The following is a 23,247-nucleotide window of genomic DNA, read 5'->3' as shown; positions in this document are numbered from 1 at the left end:
TTTTGTGTGTGTGTGAGAGGCGAAGGGGGGGGGGAGAAAAAAAGAGGAGGAAAAAAAGGGGGAAAAAAAGGTGAAAAAAAGGGGGAGAAAAAAAAAAGGAAAAAAAGGGGAAAAAAAATAAGCTAAGCGGTAGAGGGGAGAGAAAATCCCGGAAAAAATAAAATAGAGGGGTGGAGGGGGGGAGAGGGAAGGAGGAAAGAGCAGGCAGGGGACGGAGGAGGGGGGCGGGCTGGCAGGAGCGGAGTTGCCTGGGGAGAATGTGAGCAGGAGGCGCTGGAAATGCTCTCGTTGAAGGTGGCGAGCGGTGCCGAGGGCTCCGGGACCCCCGCGGCCGGTCAGGACGCAGCCCCGGCGGGCGGCAGGAGCCTCCCCAAGCGGGCGGGCTCCGAGGGGCGCGGAGCGCAGGAGCCGGCGGGTGAGTACCGGGGACCCCCGCCTTTGTGTGGGGCTGGGAGGGGGGGGAGGACACACGGGACACCCCCTTTGGGCAGAGCGGGGGGGGGAGGAGGCGGCGTGTCGCGTGCATGTGTCCCCCCCCGCGCCGTCCCCTCCGCTGAAGTTGCGCGGCGAGTTGGTGCCAAATTGCCGGAGTTTAATGGCACTTGTGGTGGGGAGGGGCGTGCGGGCGCGGGGGGCCCGGGGCGAGCCCCCCATTGCGCGGGGGCTGCCATCGCCGCCAGTTCGGCCGCCTCCCCCTGGACACCCCCCAGCTCTGCCCCCCCCGGGTGCGAGCGGTGAGTGACAGCTGTCAGAGCCGGCTCCGGCCACTAGAAGGCAGAGCCTGTCAACAGCGCGGGGGGCTAGGGGGGCTCCCCGGAGAGCATGGGGACCCCCCGGGGCACAGCATCCCACCCCCTTCCCCCGGCAGGCTGGCTCGGGGGAGCGGCGGGCTGCCCCGCGGGGGGCACTCCCGGGAGGCTGCGGGGTGAGGGGCGTGCGGGAGGCTCCCCCAGCCCCGTCGGTGAAGTTGCGTGGTCCGTGGCGCGGGGCTCGGCAAGCGGTTGTTACTCCCGTGCCTGTCATCCCCCTCTGATTTGTTTTTATCGATCAGCTGATTTATTCCCCCCCCCCGCCCCGCGCGGCCCCTCGGCGCTTGCGACAAGGGACCACGGGGGACAGCGATGGCTTTGGCGGGGGCTGGAGTCACCCCACAGGGTCACGCTGACGCCAGACCCTCTATGTTTGATGTCCCCAAGGCCGACGCAGGTGGAGACACCTGAGTCCCTGCTTGTTTATGTGCTGGGGGGACGACGTGGCTGTGCCCACGACCAGGTGGCCTCGTGCATCCAGCCCGTCTGCCCGTGGCTGCCAGGAGAGCCCCCCAAAAGCAGCGGGGTGAGCTCATTGTGTGCCACAGCGCGCGGTGGAGTCACTCCAGATTTATCCTGGCGTGACAGAGAGCAGAAGCGAACCCCCGGGGGTGACGGGCACAGACCCTGCCCCACTCTCTTTGCCACCCTGGTGCCCGCGTGGTCTGAGTCGGGGGCGCGTGGTCCAAACTGGGGCCCCGTGGTCTGAATCGAGGCCCCCCTCCCAAGCCTCTCCCCCTTTCCTCGCCCCCCCAGGTGTCCCCTTACACTGGCTTCTCCTGCTGGGCTGTGGAATTTGCAGGGGAGGGTGGTGGTGGTGGTGGGGAGCGGGGGGTGGAAGAGGAGGGCGGAGGGGGGGGCTGGAGAAGGGATGGCGCGGCGCCAAATTCCGCTCTGCCATGTCTCTGTAACCTGAATAGGCCAACTCCATCCCCGGTGCGAGTCCCCCGGGGCTCTGCCGCGCTCCGATGCAGTCAGGCGGGAGGTGGCTTTCGCTCGGCTGTTGGCGTGTCCCCCCTGTAGCCCGCCAGCCCCGGTCCCGTTCCCTCCCGGACACCGGCCGGAGCCACCGCGCGCGCCGGGAGGCGGCCGGGCAGGAGGTGGAGATGGTTTGGGGAGAGGGGTTGGCACCGTGGCGGCGACGGGGTAGCCAAGGACATCCCCGGAGCGGGGCGGCCGGCAGAGGAGAAGCCATGGAAGCCCATGGAAGGTTACGGGAAGCCTGGGGGGGCTGGCGCTGCCCTGGCCTCCTTAGAGGAGGCAGCAGAGACCCGGGGCAGGCTATTTCTGCTGAGATCCCGAGGAAAGCTCTGGGAGAATTGTGGGCTTCTATAAATAGTGTGTGTCAGCCGAGTGGAAACAGGGCCTTGAAATGCTCCTGCTATTCTCCCGAGTGCTTGGAACCAGCTCTTGGTAAACAGGGCAGCGGTGGGGAGGGCTGTTTCCTTCTTCCGGGCTCGGTAACAGAAGCGGGAGGGATGTGGGGGGGATTTTTGCCTGGTGATATGGCAGCGTTCCCCCCCTGGGGCCGGCCGGCTGGATGCTGGGCTGTGGCCGGGCTGCCCGGATGCGGGATGGCCCCTGAATGCGTCGCAGATGTGTGTCCTCCCCCACTGCCGTCCCCTCCCCGCCCCACTGGCTGCCAAACTTCGGCGCTGGGATGTGCCGTGTGCTCCGGTCACGGTCCTTGGGGAGCCGGTGATGCTGGGAGAGGTTTTTGAGATGTGAAGGCTCAGCTGGCCAGGAGATGCTCAGCCCACCCCCTCCTCTGGCCGGCGTAGGGGTGCATGGGGTCACAGCCTGGTTCCCTGTGTCCCCACCGCGTGTCCATCCATCCATCCATCCATCCGTCCATCCCGGTTGGAGTTGTTCCCGCTCTGCCTCAGGGCACATGCTGAGCGCCGCCTTGGCCCCGTGCTCCTGCTGGAGGGCAAGGATTTGATCCGTGGGCCCTTCCCAGGCATGTCTGGACACCCAGGGTGCTGGGGACCTTGTTCCTCAGGGGGTTCTGCATGCAGTGGGGACATGGTGACATGTTCCCAGGGTGTTTGCTTGGCTCTGGGGCACATCCTGGCAGCCCCAGTGCTGTGGTGAGCGTTCAGCTTCCCACGAGGACCTGGCATCGTGCTCATTTGCCACCACCCCTTGCACCCACACCCCAATATTCACCTTGTGCTGGAGACAGTGGCTCAAAAGCTGCCTTGTTATTATTTTCCTTTAAAATAACACAAAAGGGAAATAACTGGGCTGTGCTTAGCTCCCCACTGGGAGTTTTTAGGGTGATGTACAGTGGGCTGAACAGTGGGAGGGATCCAGCGCACTTCTGGTGGGATTCGGTGTTGGATTCGGAGTTCACCAGGGTGTCGCAGGGCTGGGGGGCCCACCCCATCCCCGTGTGCTGCCTGCCCGGGTGCTCAGTGCCGGCACGGCAGAGTGTGTTCATGGCGTGGGTGGGAAGGGGCGAGCGCCAGTCCGGTGGGGTTTTTTTTCCTTCTCCATCTTTCTTTTCTCTTTTTTTTTTTTTTTTCCTCCTTTTTTCTTTCTTTTTTTTTTTTCCCTCCCTCTCTGTGGGTTGAGCGTTGGGGCGACAGACAGGGAAAGTCTGAGCAATGGTCTCCGTGCTGGTGCTGTCTTCAATCACCGCGTCCCAGAATCCCTCGCTCTGGGCCTTCTAGGCACAAGGGCTTACAGCGAAAATCGGCAGCTGCAGCTGCGAGTGAAAGCACAAGAGCCCGGCTGGGTCTTTGGCATCGGCAGGAGAGCAAAAAAAAGCTGGGGGAGGCGAGGAGGGAAGGGAAAAGGCGGGGGGAAATGTGCCCTGTGGTTTTTTTCCAGGCTTGCCACCGAGGGTTGTGTTTCAGAGCATCGGTTCCCGGGCGCGGGAAGAGGCGGGAGGATGGGGGGTGCGGAGCGCTGCCTCCGGGGAGCTCATTAAAATCTGTCGGCTCCCCCCTTTCGCCGGCCGAGAGAGGCTGGATATGGAGGGAAGGAGGGAGGGACGTGCTGGGAAGGAACATGCCGGCAAACCGGCTGCCCGGTGGGGACAGTTGCCGGCCCAGGCAGGAACGCTGCCCCGGGGGCTCACCTGTCGGAGCACGTCGGCCGCGGCGTGCCAGCGGGGCCGTGACAGGGGCTGGCGTGTGCCGGGGACTCCCTCGGCGCTGCGAGAAACCCCCCGGCCGCTGAGCCGCGCTCCGAGGGGCGATGAGCTGTGCTGGTGCCGGCATGGCACCCGGTAGGGTGCGTAGGGTATGGGTGTCTGGGGCGATGCCGGGGGTCACTGGGGTGCAGGCAGGAAGGGGAGTGTGAGTGGGAGGTGTCGGCACGTGCATGGGCAGCGTCGGGAGTGTTGGCTGTGCAGGCAGGGTTTGGTGTGCAGGTAGGGTGTGTGGACAGGGTTTGGTGCAGCCCTGGCGTGCAGGCAGGGTTTGGTGTGCAGGTAGAGCTTGGTGTGCTGGCAGGGTTTCCTGTGCAGGTAATTTGGTGTACAAGACAGGGGGTGCAGGCAGGGATTGGTGTGCATGGGCAGAGTTTAGTTTGCAGGCAGGGTTTGGTATAGAGGCAGGAATTGATGTGCACAGGAAGAGTTTGGTGTGCAGGCAAAGATTGATGTACAGGGATGAGGCTGGCTTGGAGATCCTGGGTGCTAAGGTGGGTCTGGGCAGGTGTTGGCAGGGGGCACACCACCCTGGCAAAAATATCTCCTTCCCCTCCCAAGTGAAGGGGACTGACAGTGTTGGGGATCCCCCTCCCCATTCCAAATCCCATGACATGCCAGAGGGAGAGCGTTGGTGCAGCCTGGCCTGGCACAATGTGGGGAGACAGAGGAGAGGCAGAATGTGGTATTGATCCTCTCAGAGGGAGAGGGAAGCAGTTCTGGCATCCTCCAGCTCCAATCCTCTGCCCTTCCCACTGCTAAACCAGCTCCAGGCAGAGGGAGCGCCATGCCATGCCATGCCATGCCATGCCATGCCATGCCATCCCATCCCATCCCATCCCATCCCATCCCATCCCTCAGCTGCCGCTGCCGCCTCCAGGGCCTCAAGCCCCACGCACACTCTCCCTTCTTCTCTCTTCCCTCTTTCCTCTTCCCTCTTCGCCTCCTGCTGACTTCAGCGCATCGGCTTGGGCTCAGCGCCTGAACATTCCTTGCAAAACCTGGGCCTAAAATATCTGGAGGAGGATGGAGCGCCTTGGGCGAGGGAGATGAGCTCCTCAGCTGCAGGAAAGAGGGAGGCTGCTGGGCTGGAGGCAGCAGGGACGCTCTGCTCCCTGCCAGCTGCCAGCCCCGCTGGCCCCCCGGGAAAACGCCAGGAATAAATCTTGCCTGGTGAAGTCGGCAGTTTGGTTTGGTTTGGTTTGGTTTGGTTTGGTTTGGATGTGCCCAGCAGAAGCAGGGGCACGAGCACCCTGTGGAGAGCCAGATGAGTGGCACAGGGAGTGGGGATGGCGTTGGGAGTGGGGTGACAGAAGGGCAGGGTGGCATGGAGCGTGGTGACAACAAAACAGGGGGACAGGAAGAGGAGGGTCACAGGGGAACAGGCCAGCAGGGTGACAGTGGATCAGGGTGGCAGGGAATGGGATGAAGGGGGAGCAGGAGAACAGGGTGACATGGGAGAGGGGTGGCAGAGAGTAGGGTGGCAGGGAACTAGGATGGCAGTGGAGCAGTGTGACAGAGGAGCAGGGTGACAGAGGAGCAAGGTGGCAGTGAAACGGGATGGAAGGGTGACAAGAGAGCAGGGTGGCAGGAGAGTGAGCTGGGTTGGGGTGGCTGAGGAGGGACAATAACTGCTGGGAGGGAGGTGCTACGCGGGAGCTGTGTGAGAACCAGTTTGCGAGGTCCAGATTGGCAGCAGATCCTGAACCAGGAGGAGCTGAGCATCCATACGGCCCCTGCCGAGATCAGACGCGACGACAGCGACTCGGTTTGGGGGAAGAAATTGGAGGCGGGGGAAGCTTTTTTGCTGAAATGAAATTTGAACCCCAAAGTGGGAGGGAAGTGGAGGTGGGGGGCACGGCTCTCTCCACATGGTTATTACTGCTGTTTTCCACCCAGCTGAAAGGAGAATGTAGCTTAATATGGACCCGCAGGGAGGAGAAGCACTCGGGAACGGGGATTTGGCAGGAGGGAGCTGGGAAACAGCGAGAGGAACGTAGAGGTGAGAGTGGCCAGGGCTTTGCCCAGGGAGGAGAGGACGGAGCCGGGCTGGAACAAGGCGCTATTGTTCTTGGCGAGCAGGGGGCCAGCCGCGGCCCCCCCAGACCCGCAGAGCTGGCGCGGATGTGGGGAAGGTTTTTGGGACCGGTTTTTCCCGGCGGATTGCTGGCTGGGGAGTGAGAAGAGCTCACTGTGCTGGGGTGCACCAAAGGGAGCTCACGAAACACCCAGAGAGGCAAAGGGAGACTGTGGCGTTTGAAGGGGAGGTGATGGCAGGTGAGAGGACAGGGGTGAGTAGGGGGAATTTCGGATCAGTGAGTGGGCGTGGGGGTGGTGGGGCAGGGGCTTGGTGGTCGGAGGATGATGTGGGAGTGGGGCAAAACCCAGTGTCCCTCATTCTGCCAGCACAGCAGCTCCTCCTTGATGCGTGTGTGGGGCGGGGGAGGTCAAAACAGAGAGTCTGGGGACCTTGCTGGCCTGGGGACCTCTGTCACCCCATGATTCACGTCCTGCCATGATCCCTTCTTGGTTGCTGGCACCTCTGCAGTGGTCCCCATCAAGCCCTGCTATCCCACATGTCCCCTTGGTCCCTTGCCCCAGCACCTGACGTCGCCGCCCTCGGCGCTTCACCGCTGCTGTAGATGTCACGCGCCACGTTGCCAGAGCCACCGGCTGTCCCCCAGGCCATGACAGTGCTTGGGGACACCTGAGGGTGCCAGTGAGCAGGAATGTGGGGAACCAGCGAGGCTCATGGGGCTGGAGGAAGAGGAGGAGGAGGAGAATAGAGGGATATGCAGTCCCATGGTCTCTGGGAGCTGTGGCCAGGGAGGGGGCAATGAGGCAGGAGCCAGGCTCAGGGCAAAGCTGAACTTACCCCAGCCTTTCCTGGGCTCCTGTGCCCTGGCCCTCCCAGCCCAGCTGGAAAATAAAGCCCCCCCCTGCAGCACATCCCTGGCATTTGCTCCCCATCCCCCCAGTTCCCACCTCTCTGATGCTTCCAACGCAGCGATGCCCTAAAGGCAGCAGAAGCACCTTCGCAAGTGCACACTAAATATTTGAACACGCTTGGGTGGCTCTGGCACCACTGCTGCTCTCACCCTTCCCCATCCTCTTCCCTGGCCTCTCTGGACTCCCCAGATTTAGTGGGTACCCCTCCTTTCCTTTAGTGGGTACTCCTCCTTTCCTTCCAGAGAGGGGTGAGATATTTGCTCAGCAGCTCTTGCTCAGAATTTTTTGCTCCAGCCGAGGCAGTGCTTGGCATCACCGTGTCACCCCAGGTGTGTGTCATCTCGTGTCCCCCCCTCCCCAGCCCACCCGCTGCCAGCCCCGGCTGCACGTGGTGGCACCACGGCATCCGCGCGACGCCCGCCTCCCCATCCTTCATCCCTCCTCTTCCTCCCAGCCTCAGCACCCTGCAGCCGGGCTGGGCGCCCAACGGGGCGGGAAGGCGGGGAGCAGTGTTCCCCTCCCCTCCCCGGCATTCCTTGGGAGTGAAACACAAGAGCTGGCAGGGCACTCCTGCTTTCTCTGGCCTCCGCTCCTCCGGTGCCTGAACAAAGCCCTCCTGCCTCTCCCAGGAACCTGGGGTTTGAAACAGGAGAGATGGCTTGTGCTGTGTGGCAATGCCCTCCTCAGGCGTATTTTGGGTTCTGTGGTGGGTGGGGTGCGGAGGTGGGCACAGTCCCCACGGTGGGCAGCTCTGGACAGGGTACCCCAGGGTACCCACAAGCACTATGCCTGCCTCAAGAACTGTTGGCATTCTCCCCAACCTGGGTTTTGCGTCCCCACCATCTCACTGCCATCATATTGCCATGGAAACTGAGCCCTGAAGAGTACCAGTTCAATTCCAGTTTGCCCCCAGTTTGATCGTAGTTTGGCCCCGTCTCTCTTCCCAACCCGTCCGTGACAACACGGGTTGGTGTATCCTTCATCCCGTGATCCAGGGTGATGCATCCCACAGGGAACGTGTGCTCCGTCCCCCTTCCCAATGTCCAACACCCCCCTCCTCACCGAACAAAGCCCCCCCACCCTCCCCACCACCCCCGGTGAAACAGGCCCCTGTCGGAGCGCAGTCCCCGACAGCGAAGGTTATTTTAATGGATGCATTACTTTAAACGAACCCTCCGCCATCTGTTCCACCCCCTAATTACGCATGCAAAAAAAAGCCCATCTCACAGCCAGCGCAGGAGAAAGTAAAGATATAAGTGATTTAAATGCATGTATCCGCAGCTCCGCCAGCAGCTGGGCTGGGCTGCGCTCCTCAGCTGCCTGGTGAGCTGGGCAACTTGGAGGCAAGAAGGCAAAAGGGATGGTTCTCCTGGACCTGGCCGCGCCAACACCTCGGGAAGGCGGCCAGGGTGCTGGGTGGATGGTGGGTGCAGCAGGCTTTGGAGCACAGTGGCCGTATCCATCCATCCCTCCATCCATCCCTGCATCCTGCCATGGCCTCTCCCCATCACCCCCTGAAGGTTAGCTCTGCCCGCCGGCTGCCAGCCTCGGTGTGGCGGCGGCTGAGCCTTCGAAGCGCGGGGACACGCCACCGTCCCCGGGCTGCCGCGGTGCATGGCGGGGCCCCGGGGGGGAGTACCCCCAGCTCGGCCGGGCTCCTTGTCCTGACGCTGTTCGGAGGTGGCCGGACGGGCAGGGCGTCCCACGGGGATGAGGACGGGTGTGGGCGGCCTCCGGGTGACACTGGGTGCTTGTCCTCTGGAAGAGAGGCTGAGGAGGGGAGGCTTTTCCCCTGTGCTGCTTTTCCCAAGCAGTAGCTCTGTTTCTAATGAGCCATCCCAAGATCCAGGGAATCTTGAGCCCTGAATGCTCCCAGAGGATGTTTGACCCTGGGAGTGTGTCCTTTGGGACAGCAGAAGGTGAGAGTGGGGTAGGGGGGGCTGAGTGAGACCCCCTTGGAGAGGCAGAGCTCATAGGTGATGAAAATCTCTTATCAATCTCCTGCTTTGAGAAGTCCCAGCAGGGACAGGGAGGTGACAACAGTTTAGGGGTCTGTGTCTATCCCCTGTCTAGGGGGAAACGGGGGAACCCTGCATCCAGGGCTGTCCCACTCTGACTCAGTTTCCCCCATCCCCAGTACAAACCACCCGCAGGGATGGGATGGGTGACTGACATGGCTTTGGGTGACCCCACGGTGACAACGCAGGACCACGACCACCACAGCAGGGCCACCGCCTGGCGCCGGAGCCGACGGTGGTGCTGGGTGCCCGTCGTCCCCCCCTCTCCCTCCGTCTCCTTCTCTCCGTGCCTGACTGCAGCAGATGCGCCAGCTCTGCAGGAAGAGGGAATTAAGTTGGGCTGGAGGAATTTTAAAGATTGCTGCAGGCCTGAGGGTCTTAGATCCCCCCGCGGAGATGGGCAGTCATGCAGAATTAATCCTATCGGCAGCCTGGCTCGGCTTCAGCCGGTGCAGAGCTCCGGGAGAGCGCGCGGGAGCGCGGGGGGCGATGCTGGGGGCGGCTGAGAGAGCCCCGGTGCCTCTCGGCGTCGATGGGAAATTAATAATGAAAAATTAAAAGCCCCAATTCAGCCTTTCACCCCCCTCCTTCCTTCTCCCCATCAGCCTGGAGGTGGGACTCGTAGGGGGGGAGGAGGTGGGTGGATTCTGCAAAGCTTAAGGAAAACCTGTTTGCCGTAGCCAGCAGAGCCCATGGTGGGGGAAAATGCTGGGGCCACATCCTACTGCCAGCGCACGGAGCAGCCGGGGCTCGCCCGTGTGCCACGGGGGGCTGGCACGGGGACACCCCTTGGCTGCCACCACCCAGCGCCATCCGCAGTGAGGTCATGCAGAGGCAGGAGCAGGCTGGGGTGACAGCGGGCGGGTTGGGGTGACAAGAAGGAGGTTGAGGTGGCAAGAGGGAGGTCGTGACAGGAGCAGGTTAGAGTGGCAGTAGGAAGGCTGAGGTGGCAGGAGGCAGGCTGAGGTGGTTAAGAGCAGGTTGAAGTGGCAGGAGGCAGGTTGGGGTGCTGTGCCAGCGCAAGGGACACAGGGACACACCAGACATCCCCACGTGCTGCCCCAGCCGCCTGCAACATGCAAGGGGACACCAGGGTGACATCTGGGTGCCCCGTGGCTCTGCCAGCCCCACAGGCAGCCTTGTCCCTATCGTCCCTCATGGCTGCCAGGGCTGCGGTGCCACCGTGCCAGAGGGCTCGGTGGCTGCGTGATGCCGGGCAGGGTGGCCCGCGAGGGCTCTGCAGCTGCTGCCGAACCCCCTGCTCCTCCAGTTTATAAATAATGCAGCACCGAGGCGTGCTGGCAGTGCCCGCACACGCCTGCAGCCCCGGCGTGGCGGCGGCGCTTTGGGGGTGAGCGACGGGTGCTGTCACCCCGGCAGGGTGACACCGAGCCATGTCATCCCGGCGGGGAGGTGGCGAACCCTGGTGCGTCCCCCCTCCCCTTGCTCCCCACCCTGTCCCCCAGCCCCACATGCCCGGGGTGGGGGGTGGCGGTGGTGGATGCCCGCGGTGACCCCACGCGTGGGGACGTCCCCAAGCCTCACGACAGTGGCGCGGATGGCGACGCGCAGCTTGCAGCGTTGCCATGGCGATGTGCTGGCGCTAACGAACCCGAGTAAACATTAACGAGGGAGAGCCCCACGCGGGTGGGTGCGAGCGTGGGGACCCAGGCGTCCTGCGGGGCTGGGCGCTGCGGTGGGGACACATCGTCCCCGTGTGGGGTGCCCCCGGGAGATCCCCCCCTGGGTGGTCCCCTCTGAGTGCTGTGTGAGGCCGTGGTTTAATGGTTAGACTGGGAGCTCTGGGTGCTGGGTGAGGTCCTTGGGGGCAGGATGTCAGTCCCCTTCTCAGTTTAGGGGCACCCAGAGGGGGAAGGTCCCCACCCTGAGGTTCCAGAGGTGCTGTCGTGCCCCGACACTGCCATCCCGCTCTGGCCGCGGTCACCCTCTCTGTGCAGCGCCCGTGGGTGCTGGCTTGCAGGGGGGATGAGTCCCCAGGGTGCCCCTCGGCGCTGGTGGGGACCTCGGGGTGTCCCCGGCAGCAGCTGCCACTGCCGTCGCAGTTGTCACCATGACTCAACTCCCCGCGTTCCTCCATTCCCACGGCCACGCCGGCACAGGGACCCACACCCTGCTTTGGGTGGGGGTCGGGGTGGGGGCAGCCCCCGCACCAGCACCCCCACCGTGCCCGAGGTCCCCTCCAACATTTAATGGTGCTGCAGCTCATTAAACGGAGGTGCAGGTGCCCCCGGTACCTTCATCCTCCCGGAGGGCTCTTAATGAGCGGCTGCTAACGAGCGCCCGCGCTCCCCTTGCAGCCCCGGGAGGAGGCTGATTGGCGAGAGGCACCCACCCGGGAGCGACGCGCGGGCTCCTTTCGGGGGCTGCGAGGGCTCCAGCCACCCCTTTGCCGTGCTCTGGACGTGGCCTTTGCACCGTGCACGAGGGTCCGCACGTCACCGAAACTGCACCGGTGTCACATCGGTCACCCGTGTCACTGAAGCTGTCTCCACCTGTGTGTGCATCCTGGGCACCTGGTGCCCTGTGCCTCAGTTTCCCCCCTTCACCCCCGCTCGGGGACGCAAGGCCTTGGGGATGGGCACCAGTGTTCACAGACATGCAGAGGTGTGGGTTGAGGCTCCTGTTGGTCTTCCCAGCCCCATTGTTGTCCCCAGAGTCTCACACTCTACAAAGCCACCCGACCCCTGGAAGGGTGGCCCGCTTGGGTCTGTCTGCACGGGGGACTCCAGGGGCTTTGGCAGAGGGGCTGTGTGGGCCCCGTGCACCCCAAAAACTACCCAGTGGCACTGATGCCGTGCAGGGCAGTGGGTGCCCAGAGGAGGTCAGCTGGGGGGATGCCTGGCTCAGAGGGGTTCTTAAGCTTGTGCCCCTCTTTTGGGGGCTGTACTGGGGAGACCCCATCCTGCAAAGAGCCATTGACCCACACCAGGGCTCGGTCCCCCAGCTCCCCGCCAAAGGGAGCCCTAATCCTCGGCGACGCGGTGCCCAGCTCCGTGGTGGCTAATTGCAGTGTCCCCAGCTGAGGATTACAGTTTAAAGCAGGAAAGGAGCAGCAGGAGCAGATGAGCTCCTGAGCAACAAAGCTCCTGTTCCCCTGCAAAACGACTTTTATTAGGGGTATAATTAAAAGCTGACAGGAGGCGAAAATCATGGGGATGGCCAGGGTGAGGGATGAAGCCACCTGAAGGTCCCTGTGTCCCCCCAGGTGTCCCACCCGCCAGCTTCCCACTCTGACCACAGCGTTGCTGGCAGGGCAGGAGGGAGCGAGGTGCTGGGCTGGCAGAGGAAATCCAAACTCAGCCCCTATGAAAGGGGCTTTGTGTGCCCAAGAAGGAGCAGCCCTCCGCCTTCTCCTCCTCCTCCTTCTCCTCCTCCTTCTCCTCCTCCTCCTCCTTCTCCTCCTCCTCCTCTTCTACTGGCCACGGGGCCACTTTCCTGCCTGGGGGTGGCCTCAACGTGGGTGTCAGAGGGAAAATGAGGCACAGATCAGCATGGCAACCCTGTGGCCTCCTACCCTGCCCAGACTCCTGAGATTTTCCCCATTACCTGTACCCATGGCTGTGGATGAGGCAGTCCCTGGGGATGTGCTGGGGTCCCCCATGGGTGCCCCAACTGGTGCCATCCCTGCAGAGTCCCTGGGATGGGTCCTCTGTTCCAGGCCTGGCCAAGGCATTTACAGTGGAGAAGGAGCTGCAGGGACAGAAAGATACAAGGACAGAGGGACATCTTCCCCTGTCCCCTTCATGCCACCTGGATTGCCCTTTTCCAAAACCGCCGCCTACCTCAGTTTCTCTTTTCCCCCTCATGAGCGCTCTGCCTGCCCTCCAGCACGACAGGACCCTAGATCACCCTGGGGGAGTTCAACCCTCCTTGGTGACCCCAGCTGCCCCCGCAGACATGGCTGATGTCCCCTGGGAAGGGAACACTTTGTGGCACCCAGTGTTTGGCACCTTTCTGGGTTTGTGCTCACAGGAACATCGCTCCAGTGCCAGTCTGGTCCCGTGGCAGGGAGGAGGGTGGGTGCAGGCAGGGACCCCCAGCTGGGAGCTGGGCACTGGCCACCTTGGCCTGGCCCAGCCCCAGCCCCAGCGGGCAGTGGAGGGCTTGTTCTTTGCCTGGACAGGAAGACGAATGAATTCCATTATGGGATCGCGATTTTATTCCACGTGTCAGGGAGCCTGAGATTAACTTGCTCACCGGGCTGTGACAAACCCAGACACCCGCGTGCACGCGCTCGAGTGCGGGGGCTTCGCACACTTGCCGGGCACGGAGCTGCTGAGACCCTGCCATGCCCAGCCGGGGCAAGGAGAGCTGTGCTCATCCACACTGATTCCAGCAGGGAGCCCTCCAGCACCTGGGGAGGTGGCAAAGACCAAGGCCAGGGAGCTGGCGCTGCCACTGTGCTGTCCTGTGTCCTAAAGGTCCTTCAGCCACCCAAGGACTCGTGTCTTGCAGACAGGCGAGGGGTGAAGCATGATCCCAGCACAGCTCTGGGAGGCCATGTGCTGCCAAATAACAGGCTGAGAGGAAGGAAGGAAGTGGGAATTGGGGGCTTGGGGACCTTGACTATAGCTGATGACACTGGGGACTTGACAAGACCAATGGGCTGCTCTTATCTCACCTCAGCCAGCTGGTTGCCCACTTTGGGAGGACATCAGGGCCGTGCAGTTGTGTCAGGGCTGTGCTGTGCTGTGCCGTGCCGTGCTGGGGCCGGCTGCTCTCCCCTCATCACCCCCCCCCCACGCGGGCGCAGGCAGCTGGCTCTGTTTGCTGGAGGCTTTGCACATTCCAGTTCGTGGGTCACTCGCCTTCGAAACCTCTCCGGGGACAGAGGCAGTTGGGAGCCGTAACAAACAACCCAAGGGCTCCAGTGACGCCCGCGCCCGGCACTGCCTGCCAGCTCTGGGGTGGGGGGACTTGGGAGAGGGCCCTCTGCTCCCCTGGGGTGTTGGAAGGGAGTTCTGGGGTGGTGCTGGGAGGTCCCAGTAAAAGTAACCAGGAAGGAGAGACATGCCGAGCAGGTTTCTGTGCAGGAGGTGGGAGTGATTGCTTTTTGGGGAGCGGTGAAGAGTGCAGGAGGAATGCTGTGGTCATTTGTGCATTGGGGACTGGGCACAGAGCAGGGCACTGGCAGGGGGGCGTCATCCATGATCCATATGGGGAGGAGTGGTGGAGTTGGCCGGGCACGGTACGGGCAAGAGGACAACATGGGCAGCAAGTATGAGGTGGCTCAGGGCTGGTTATGGTGTCCTGGAATGTGGGTCGGAGCCATCCCGAGGAGTTCCTGGGTCCGGTGGGGTGGTGGGAGAGTGGTGGGAGCGCAGCGTGGCTTGGGGAGGCTGGGCGGTGCAGGGAAGGTCAGCCTTGGCCAGATGCAGCCACTCCACCCTCCTCCAGTGCTTTGCACATTAATGCAAATGCACTGGCCTGAGTGGTTCATTAGCAGCATGTGGAATGGAATAATGCATCCGCATCCCATTAGCCTAATGAAAAAAAGGGAGCCGGCACCTGGAACAAAGCTGCCGACTCTTGGCTAGTGCTCTGGCTCGGCCATGCTGGGCCGTGGGGGCCCCCCCTCCTTTCCCCTCCCTTCCCCTCCCTTCCCCTCCCTTCCCTCCCTTCCCTCTGCCGCCCAGCCCTCTGAGCATCCCTGCGCCCGGCGCTGCGGAAGGAGACCCCATCCCCAGGGTGTCACCACAGATCCCATTCCCAGGATGTCACCACGGCAGGGTGCGGCCCCAGGAGGACTTCAGGGTGGTCCCAGCATCACCCCTCAGCATCCCAGGGTGGGAGAGGGATCCGAGCCAGTGGTGCCACAGAGGCGTTGGCTGGGTGTTGAGATGTCTCCGTGTCCCTGGGGCTGGGAGTGCAGAGCCTTGGAGGAGTCGGGGGCACCCCAGGGTGGGCAGAGCCGGTCGCAGCATCATCCTTCTGCATCCGCGAGTGGGAGGGGGTCCAAGCTGGGAGTGCCGCAGTGGCGCTGGCCGGGTGTCGAGATGTCCCCATGTCCCTGGGGCCGGGAGCGCGGAGCCTGAAGGATTAGAGGAAACATTGCCAAACAAACCAGGCTGTGCCGGAACCAATTAGCCTCCAGCAGGCAGAGTTTCAGATGCTGTTATTTCTGCCTCTTCTCTTTTCTCTCCCTCCTTCTGTCTCCCCCTTTCCCCCTCCCCGGCCCTCCCCAGCCCCTCCTGCCCGCCCCCAGCATCCCTGCTCTCGCCATTCCTCTCCGTGTCGGAGCTTGTTTTGGGCACTGGCTCTGGAGTGAGTCATGCCGCGCGTAGGGGATTTTAAAAGCTTTCTGCTGTCGCTGGGAAGCCGGTTTGGGCTGCTCCGACACTGGGGGTGGAGCGCCATGCCTCGCAGACAACCCTCGTCTGGGGAACCCAAAAAAATCCCCCACCCCGATGCCCCGAACCCCTGGGATCCCAGGCCCCCCCCTTTGCGGGGTCGGCTCCGTCACCCCAGCCAGCGGTTGAGTCACAGGCGAAACTTTCGAGCCGTTGGAGCTTCCTCCGCCGGGCCCCTCTCCGAGGAAGTGGTCTGCCGGGGCGTCGAGCCCGGCGGGGCGGTTGCCCCGTCCCGGTGGGTGCAGCACGCAGGCGCGGGCGGCCAGCGCTGGAGCTCGAAGCGTGGGAGACTTTTTTTTTTTTTCCACCCCCCCTTTCCCTCCCTCCTTCCCTCCACTGCCGCCTCCGCCGGCCCTGCTGCCAAACCCGGGGTGGGGGCCCTCCGGCACGACCCTCCCGCCAGTCCGCAGCTGGCCGCGGTCCCCCCCTTCATCCTCCTCCTCCTCCTCCTTGCCTTGAGCTGTGCTGCTGAGGGACTGCAGCTCCCGTGGATCAGGAGGAGATTTAGGTCAAGCGCTCGACTGAGTCGAAACAGCCATCTGTGTGCGGAGGAAACCGGCCACCCAGAGCCCCCGGCGCGGCTGGCCCGGCATCGCCACAGGGTCCCGGCACCGCCGGCACCCCCCGGACCCTGCGCCTGGGCACACAGCCTGCCTTTGTCTCCAGCAAGGGAAAAAACCCACCCAACGAATAAACAAACGGGGAAAAAAAATCCCCCTTCCTGCCGATCCGTCACCCCCGGCTGTGCCGTGGGCATCGCCGCGAAGTTTGGCACGGAGCGGCCGCGGCAGCGCTCCAAGGTCGCCCTGACACGCGGTGGGAAGGTGTGTGCCGGCGTGAACCGGGCATGGATGCGGGAGCGAGGGCCGGAGCCGGCCGCGGGCGCCGGAGCAGGCAGGGCGGGAGGTGCCGGCAGGAGGGAGGCCCTGGCTGCCTGCCCGGAGCCCGGACTCCTGGGTTCCTGCAGGAACAGGGTGGAGCGGGAGGAGGATGGGGAGCTGCTGTCATCCCGGCCGCGGCGGGGGGGAGCGGTTCCCTCCCCGGGAGAGCGAGGGGCTCCGCATGAAGCTGCGACCGCCGTGCCTCAGTTTCCCCGGATGATGAAGTAGAGCAGCTCAGTGGTGGCAGCGCAGCCGGGCACCCCAGCGAGGTGGGAACCCCCAGATGCCCCTCGGCACCCTGCACCGGGGTGGAGGTGACTGCGGCCCCTCCTGCTCTCCACCTGCCAGCTTAGTCTTGCTTTCTCCATTTCCTTCCGGAGCCTTTTCTCGCCCGACGGTGCCTGTGCCGCTGCGCCTGTGCGCACGCTGGGCGCAGGGAGAGGAAACGGTGCCTTGGCCGTGGGAGGGCTGGCGCCGGATGGGCCTCCCAGCCCTGGGCGGTTTGGCACACCCCAAGCGTGTGACGAGTTGTGCCTGGTGTCAGGCCGGAGCCCGGCCGGGCGCGGGGATGCTCCCCGGCACCTCGCCCCGTCCGCTGCCCGCCCGGAGCCGGGCCCGCGCCCCGCCGGGCCCCTCGGGACTCCATCGATCTGCCCGCCGTGCCTGGTAAGGAGCTTTGTCCGGCTGCACAGCCAGTTTGCACAGTAATCCCGCCTTGGCCGGGGGATTATGCGTGGGGAGAGCTGTGGGGGGCCCGGAGCACCCAGGCAGATGGGGTTTGGAGGTCAAGGCTTCCCTCAGTGCAGCGGGTTCTGGCCAGGAGGGTGACAGGGACATGCTTGTGCCCGAGTGGGTCACACAGGGACCACAACGTTTGTCCCCAGCCACCGGGCAAAAACCGGCAGGAGCTCAGTGCCCCTGCAGAGCCCTGTGTCAAGCCAAGCCAGAGCTGGGGCTGGTGCTTCCCACTGGGATGATGTGGAACATCCCTGCATCCTTCTCCAGCGTCCTTCCGTCCCAGCGTGGCAGCAGCAGGCATGTGCAGGCAGCTGTGAGGCAAGAGCTGCCAGGAGGTGCAGGTCCCATCCTGGGTCCCTTCCCAAGGTCCCATTCCAGGGTCCCATCCCAGCTTCCCCACAGCACCGTGTCCCCAGGCGGGCTCAGAGGGGGCTGGTGGATGCTGGGAGCTCAGCGGTTCTTTATGGTCTCAGAGGGCTCCATTAATTCTTTAAATATCCAGCCTTTCCAGGTGGGTTTTGTTGAAAATTAATTTCCGGAGCTATTTTAATTTTGCTGTATTTAATTTGCTGTTTATTTTAATTAATTAACGTCGGGAAAATCTCTTCTCCCCAGCATCCTGCAGCCGTCTGGGGTGGCTGCACCCGGGAGGTGAGAGCAAGGGGGTGTCATGGCTGTGAGGGGCACTGACAGGGAGGGTGCCCAGCCCCCACGGTGCCCACCTGGCTCCATCCCACCTGCCCCAGGTGACAGGGTTGGCATGGGCGAGCAGCGAGCTGGGTCCCTTCCCACCATCCCTACTCCAGGGCTCATCACAGGGTTTGCTGCTGGCTCCGTGGGACGTTTGTCACATCTCCTGGTGGGAGATGGCTCAGGTAGTGCTCGCAACCACCTTTCTCCTCCTCCTCCCACCGATGGCTGGGGACCTGGGGGCGTGCATCCATGAGGATGCCGTGCCATGCTGTGCCATGCCATGTGCCAAGCAGGAGAGTCCTGGTTTAACAGCCCAGCATGGAGCTCTTTGGAACCACACCCACACAGAGGGATGCTCAGCCCAGCCTCCCGCTCCCGTCCCCGCATCCCTCCTGGTGCTCCGTCCCCGATGCTGGCCAGACCCCAGCGAGGGGGTCCCTGTGGGGCGGCGGGCAAGGAGTGGGGGAAGGGATGGAGCCGCCTTCCTCCAGATCAAGGCCTCTGGTCTCTCACATGTCTAGACGCTGCCACACACACCTAATGTGGTTCTTGGCAGGAGCCGCGGCTGCTCTCTTGAGGTTAATTGCTGCGCACGGAGCTCTGCAGACAGATAACCCGGCTCCACGCTGCCCCCGACCCCCGCCTCACCCAGCCCTGCCTTGGCTGCAGTCCCCGAGGAATGCTCACAACCCCAGGGAGGAGCAGACAGGGGGTGCAGGGCAGTGATACTGTGATGCTGTGCCCAGCGCGTGGTTTGGGGTGCAGCTCGGACCAGTGAGGGGGTCTCTCGGTTTTGGGGACAGTCTGGGATGGAGGAGAGGTGCTGGCAGTGCTTAGCAGGGGGTGACAGTGGCCGCAGGGGCCTTTGGGACAGGAGGAGGAGAAGAGAAGGGCCCCTCCAGCCCGGGGCTGCCGCCATCCTCTGCTGGCTCTTGGCAAGGCGGCTGGACCAGATAAGGGAAGCGCGGCGGGGGGAGCCGGACAAAGGCTCAGCCTTATTCAGCCTGCATGGCTGGATCCAGGCTCCGGAACGGGAGCTGGAGAGAGATGCGGCGGGGACTGGGGTGGGAAGAGCTGTTTCATCCTCCAGCCCCAACATCTGGTGGAAAGGGGATGGGAGGAGAGAATGCTGGGCAGGCTGCAGGGGTGAGCCCCAGGGCTTGGCCACATCCGGACTCCCTGGGATGGGCTGGATGAGGCCATTCCCAGCAACTGCTCTTGCAAAGCACCTTCCTGGGAGCAAACACTGCTCTAATGATACCCTTGGAGCCACTGGCACCCCAATCCTGGTCCCTGCTTGGCCCCATCCATAGGGACCAGTTTCCCTTTGGACAAATCTGTGCTTTGTCAGGCCTGGTGCCGGCTGCCAGGTGCCATCACCAAGGCAGGGTGGTGTAGACCAGGGCTGGGAAGTGGTACATTCCAAGGCTGGAATTACATTGGGTCCCTGGAGGGATCCCCAAAGCACGACATCCCCTCACCTCCCACAGGGCTGGGGCTGGCAGTGGAGTCTGGGCTCGGTCCCGTGTCCCAGGGCTGTGGGGGGGTGATCCCAGCCCTGGGACCAGCCCCACATGGGATCCACGGGGAATCGGGTGAAGGTTTCAGTCCAAGCTGTGTTTTGGTTTGGGGTTTCGTCATGATTTCATGGCAGGGAATTTCCGTTCGTAACCAAAGACAAGAACAAAAAAAAAAAAAAAAGGAAAAAGCCGAAACCAAAGAAAAAAAACCCCAACCCTGCCTTGAATTTTTGCCAACAAAATGGGATGTTTCCATTCTTGTTTTGGCTTTTGGCAGCCCCAAACTGCAGCCAGTGGAAGAAAATATCCATGTGGAAACGCTGCCGGCCTCCTCCAGCAGTGCAATGGCCAGGCTGGAGCTCCTGTCCCACAGCCGTGCTGTGTTGGGGGGAGAAGGAGCATGGCCCCTCCAGAGCGTGTCACCGTGCTCCCTTCCCTGTGCTCTTTGGAGAGGACATTGCCATGAGAACGGGCTTGTTGTTCTGTGGGGAGCATCGAGTCAGAGCAGGCGAGCGTTTGCAAGGACACCCGTGGCACGCCGAGCTCGCGCTTCCCACTTGTCCTTGCAGCGGGTCGCTCTCTCCTCCCCAGCTGGCAGCAGAGCCATGTTCAGCTCCAGCATGTGCTGTGCCACGCCATCCTCCCTCTGGGCATTGCCTTCCCCCCTGGCATCACCCAGCCTCTCCCCGCTTCACCTCTCAGGTTTCGGGGGACCCTCTGTGGGGCTACGATGCTGTGGATGCTGGGGAAAGGAGGAGCAGCCACTGCAATGCTTAAATGAGGTTGGGTTTTTTTCCACACATCCCCCCCTGCATCCATGCTAGGAAGAATTACAGTCGCCCAGGCATCTGTTCTGGCAGAGTCGAGCTAAAGAGCTTGTCCTGGGCTTGGCAAACCAGCCGGCACAGCCGACAGCTTTTCCAAGGGCAGCCTTGGATGTGGAGCAGCAGGTTGACATTGCAGGGAGAGGAGCCTTGTGCTGCAGGCACTGGTACTGTGCCCCTCAGCTCCTGACTGCATGGGATTTGGCAGGGAGTTCTGCAGGCAAGATGCTGCAAACCCCCTTCCCAAAAAGCAGATTCCTCTCATAGGTCTTTGTTTGGAGCCAGGAAGAGGGCAAATGGTGCCAGCATATCCCAGGGTCCTTGTCCTTGCACAGAGAGGACAGCAAGTGTCACCCTGGTGACCACCGCCAAAAAAAACCCTGCTAAATTCTCCTTGAAGCTGGAGAGGCTCCTCTGTGTCCCCAGGCTGTGCAGCATCCCCGTCACTGCCACGTCTCTGCATTGGCCACCTCATGGTTGTCACCCCCAGTGCTCCAGAACACCGTGGGTGGGTACAGTGGTGGCACCAGGAGACGCCAGGAGCATGGCTGCCCCCTGTGCCAGCAGCACTGTGCACGGGCCCTGTGCCGTCAGCAGTCGAGGCAGGGGGAGGCGAGTTGGAGCGGCTTGGCAGGGAGGTGTGGGAGCCCTGCCGGAATGCTGGGCTCGGAGCTGGAGCGTGTCAGGCACAGATGGGATCGTTAGTGGTGGTAAAAATTATCCAGCCCCTCTTAAAAACCCAGGCGCAGCAACCTGACCCCACAGCTCCAGTGGTGGCAATTCCCACCGGAGCGGTGTTGCTGTTTGCTTCCCCTGCCATTACCATCCATCCCTGGGATCTGGGGCCACAGCCGCCCATCACATGCCAAATGTTCCCAACGCCCGTCCCCTCTGCAGTGGCAAGGGGAGGGGTCTCTCCTCCCTGCCCCAGGGACCAGCACCCTGACCCAACACCCACCCCAGTGCCACTGCTGCTGGGCAAACCCCATCCCTGCAGGTGCTCCCACCCTTTGTGCCATTTCCTATTTCTTTTTTAATGCACCCAAGTCTCTTGTTTGCTTTTTTAACTGCAGTAACCACAAGAGGGAAGTTTCAGAGTGGTACGAGCCCGTCTCCGCGAGGAAGGGAGAGGCAGCAGCACTCTGTGCCCATCTCCGCAGCACCATGCCCGGGGGCTTTGCCGCCATGGTCCAGCGGCTGGTGGCTGTTGTGCTTTCCATCCCCCTCTTCCTGCCGCTCATCCCCAGCTCCTTTTCTCTTGGAAGTGAGGAATTTGAGGCTGGTCTGGCGTTGCCAAAGGGCCTCAGGCCCCCCCAGCGCCGATCGATCGCTCTGCGCGCTCCTGCTCCCTGTTTTTTCTGTTTGTTTGCAGCCGCTTGAGGGCTCTTGTGATGAATCCAGCCTGGACAGAATTCAACAACAGCTGAAACGCAGCCCGGGGTGGGGGTGGGAGTGAGAGGGCAGCGGGGCCGGCCCACACTGGAATGCGAAATGGGGCAGCGGGCAGTGCTGGGACGGCAGGATGGGATTGCGCCAGATCCCACTCCAGGGGTGCGGAGGGACGGGGAGCACCGCCGGCACCTCCCCAAAACTCTGGGTGCTGGAGGGTGGCGGCGTGGGGACCTGCTCGGTTGAGCGGGGTGAGCATTTGGGGCGTCTCCCTGTGTCTCCCTGCTGGCCTTGGCTGCTGCTGAGGGCTGGGCAGCAGGGAGAAGGGCTGGTTCCACTGGCTGGGCTGCAGGGTCACAGCTGCGAGGGGACAGGGGTCTGTGCCAGCTCCGCCGCCCACCCCGCCATGCCAGGTGCCGTCCATCCCTGGGCATCCACAGGGACTGGCTGCCCAGCCTACCTGCCATCACTGTAAAATGGCGGGTTTCAATTAAAAAGGAAACATTCCCCAAAACCCCAGTGCAAGGAGGGGGGTGAGCACCACCCTGTGCCCCCAGCCTGCTGCCGCCGGCTTTGCCAGGGGTGCCATGGCAGCAAAGCGGGGGGGCACAGGCGCACGGGGGACACAGGAGGGGTAGTGGAGTCCCAGAGGGAAGCTTCCCCGGCCAGGGCAGTGCCGGTTGGCGTGGCTGCCGTGGTGCTCGGTGCCGGGGTTGGCTGAGATTTTGCAGCTGTGGCTCCGGGAGGGAGCAGGACGCGGCTGCGCCGGCGTGCGAGGGTGCGCGCAGGCGGGAGGGATAATTAGTTCCTACTATAGCACTTCTCAGTCAAAGTGCTTTTTAAAAGCCTCCATTCATTAGTCTTCACGGCTCCCCCGAGGTGTCGTGTCCTGGTTCTCTTCCCCCCTCCAACTCCCCACCTTCCCTGGAGCAATTGGGGATCCTGAGCTGGGGAAGGGGAGGGTGATGTTACTGTTGAGGCTGGGTCCTTGTAAAACCCGCAAATGGGTGTCAGCAGTGGGGACAGCCTCGGTGTCCCCTGTCCCAGTGGGGCTGCTGGGGTGTTATGGCCACATGAGCATTGTTGGGAAGTTTCCATGGAGGCTGAGCTGTGCCATGTTTGGAGCACCAGGGAAGAGAGTGGGAGGGCAGGGAAGGGCTGTGGGTCCAGTGGGTGCCACTGCCAATGCGCCACCCTCACCAGAATGCCAGGGAGCAGCATGGTGGTTCCAGCTCCCAAATTACCCAGTGTGTGCCGGGCTCCCAGGGGTCACCAGGTGGAAGCACGGAGGGTGCTGGAAGATGCCAGGGGGTGCCAGTGTGGTTCAGCCCCCAGTCCTGAGCATCCTGTGGGTACAGGCATGGGGGTACCCGGGCATGTGCCCCGGTGAGGCAGCAGGGCCGGAGGGGCGCAGAGGCAGGCAGGCTGGCCGTGGGCCTCCACTGCAAACCCTAACCTTATTTTCCCAGGTCCGACGCCAGTTTCCATGGAAACAGCCGGGAGCAGAAACGGGAACCAGAATCCAGAAATGTGAAGCTTTGAGCTCCAGTTCGCCTTCCTGGATTCCTGCTCCCCATGACCCCAGCTGGGTGCTGGCACCCACACTGCTCCCGCTGTGTGTCGGGGGACAGGGCTGCCCAGCCTGGGCACCCCCTGGGGCCGGGGTGCTCCTCTGTCCGTGCACGCTGCGGCATCCTGGGCATGGCGTGTGGGGATGGGCATGGTGTCCCAGCAGGGGTGTGCAGCGGGTGCTGTGGGAACGGGACGCTGCAGGCAGGGACGTTGCTGGCTGGGGACGTTGCTGGCAGCCCCACGTAGCGACATGTCCAAACAACACCTGCACACATCTGTGTGTCAAGGTGCTGCACAGGGGTGGGTGGGATGTACGTGCCCATGTG

At 63.0% G+C, this 23,247-nt stretch overlaps 1 protein-coding gene across 4 annotated transcripts in view; it reads left to right on the top strand.

Annotated features, from left to right (window-relative positions):
* AHDC1 (AT-hook DNA binding motif containing 1) overlaps positions 1-23,247 on the top strand; it is a 48,554-nt gene that overhangs the window by 413 nt on the left and 24,894 nt on the right. For 2 of the 4 annotated variants that reach the window (XM_068172543.1, XM_068172544.1), the window contains exon 2: positions 295-415. Coding sequence is in view for 2 of the 4 variants with exons in the window: in XM_068172542.1 (XP_068028643.1) it covers positions 5,779-5,968 (190 nt within the window). In the remaining 2 variants the exon portion in view is untranslated. Of the gene's footprint in view, positions 1-158; positions 416-5,656; positions 5,969-23,247 lie in introns of those variants that run through there. The other 2 variants (XM_068172541.1, XM_068172542.1) reach the window with 2 other exon arrangements.

The sequence above is a fragment of the Anomalospiza imberbis genome, chromosome 25 (assembly GCF_031753505.1).
Source record: "Anomalospiza imberbis isolate Cuckoo-Finch-1a 21T00152 chromosome 25, ASM3175350v1, whole genome shotgun sequence".
Lineage (NCBI taxonomy): Eukaryota > Metazoa > Chordata > Aves > Passeriformes > Viduidae > Anomalospiza > Anomalospiza imberbis.
Note: the sequence above shows the minus strand (reverse complement) of the source record. Positions and strands in the feature narration are given on the sequence as shown.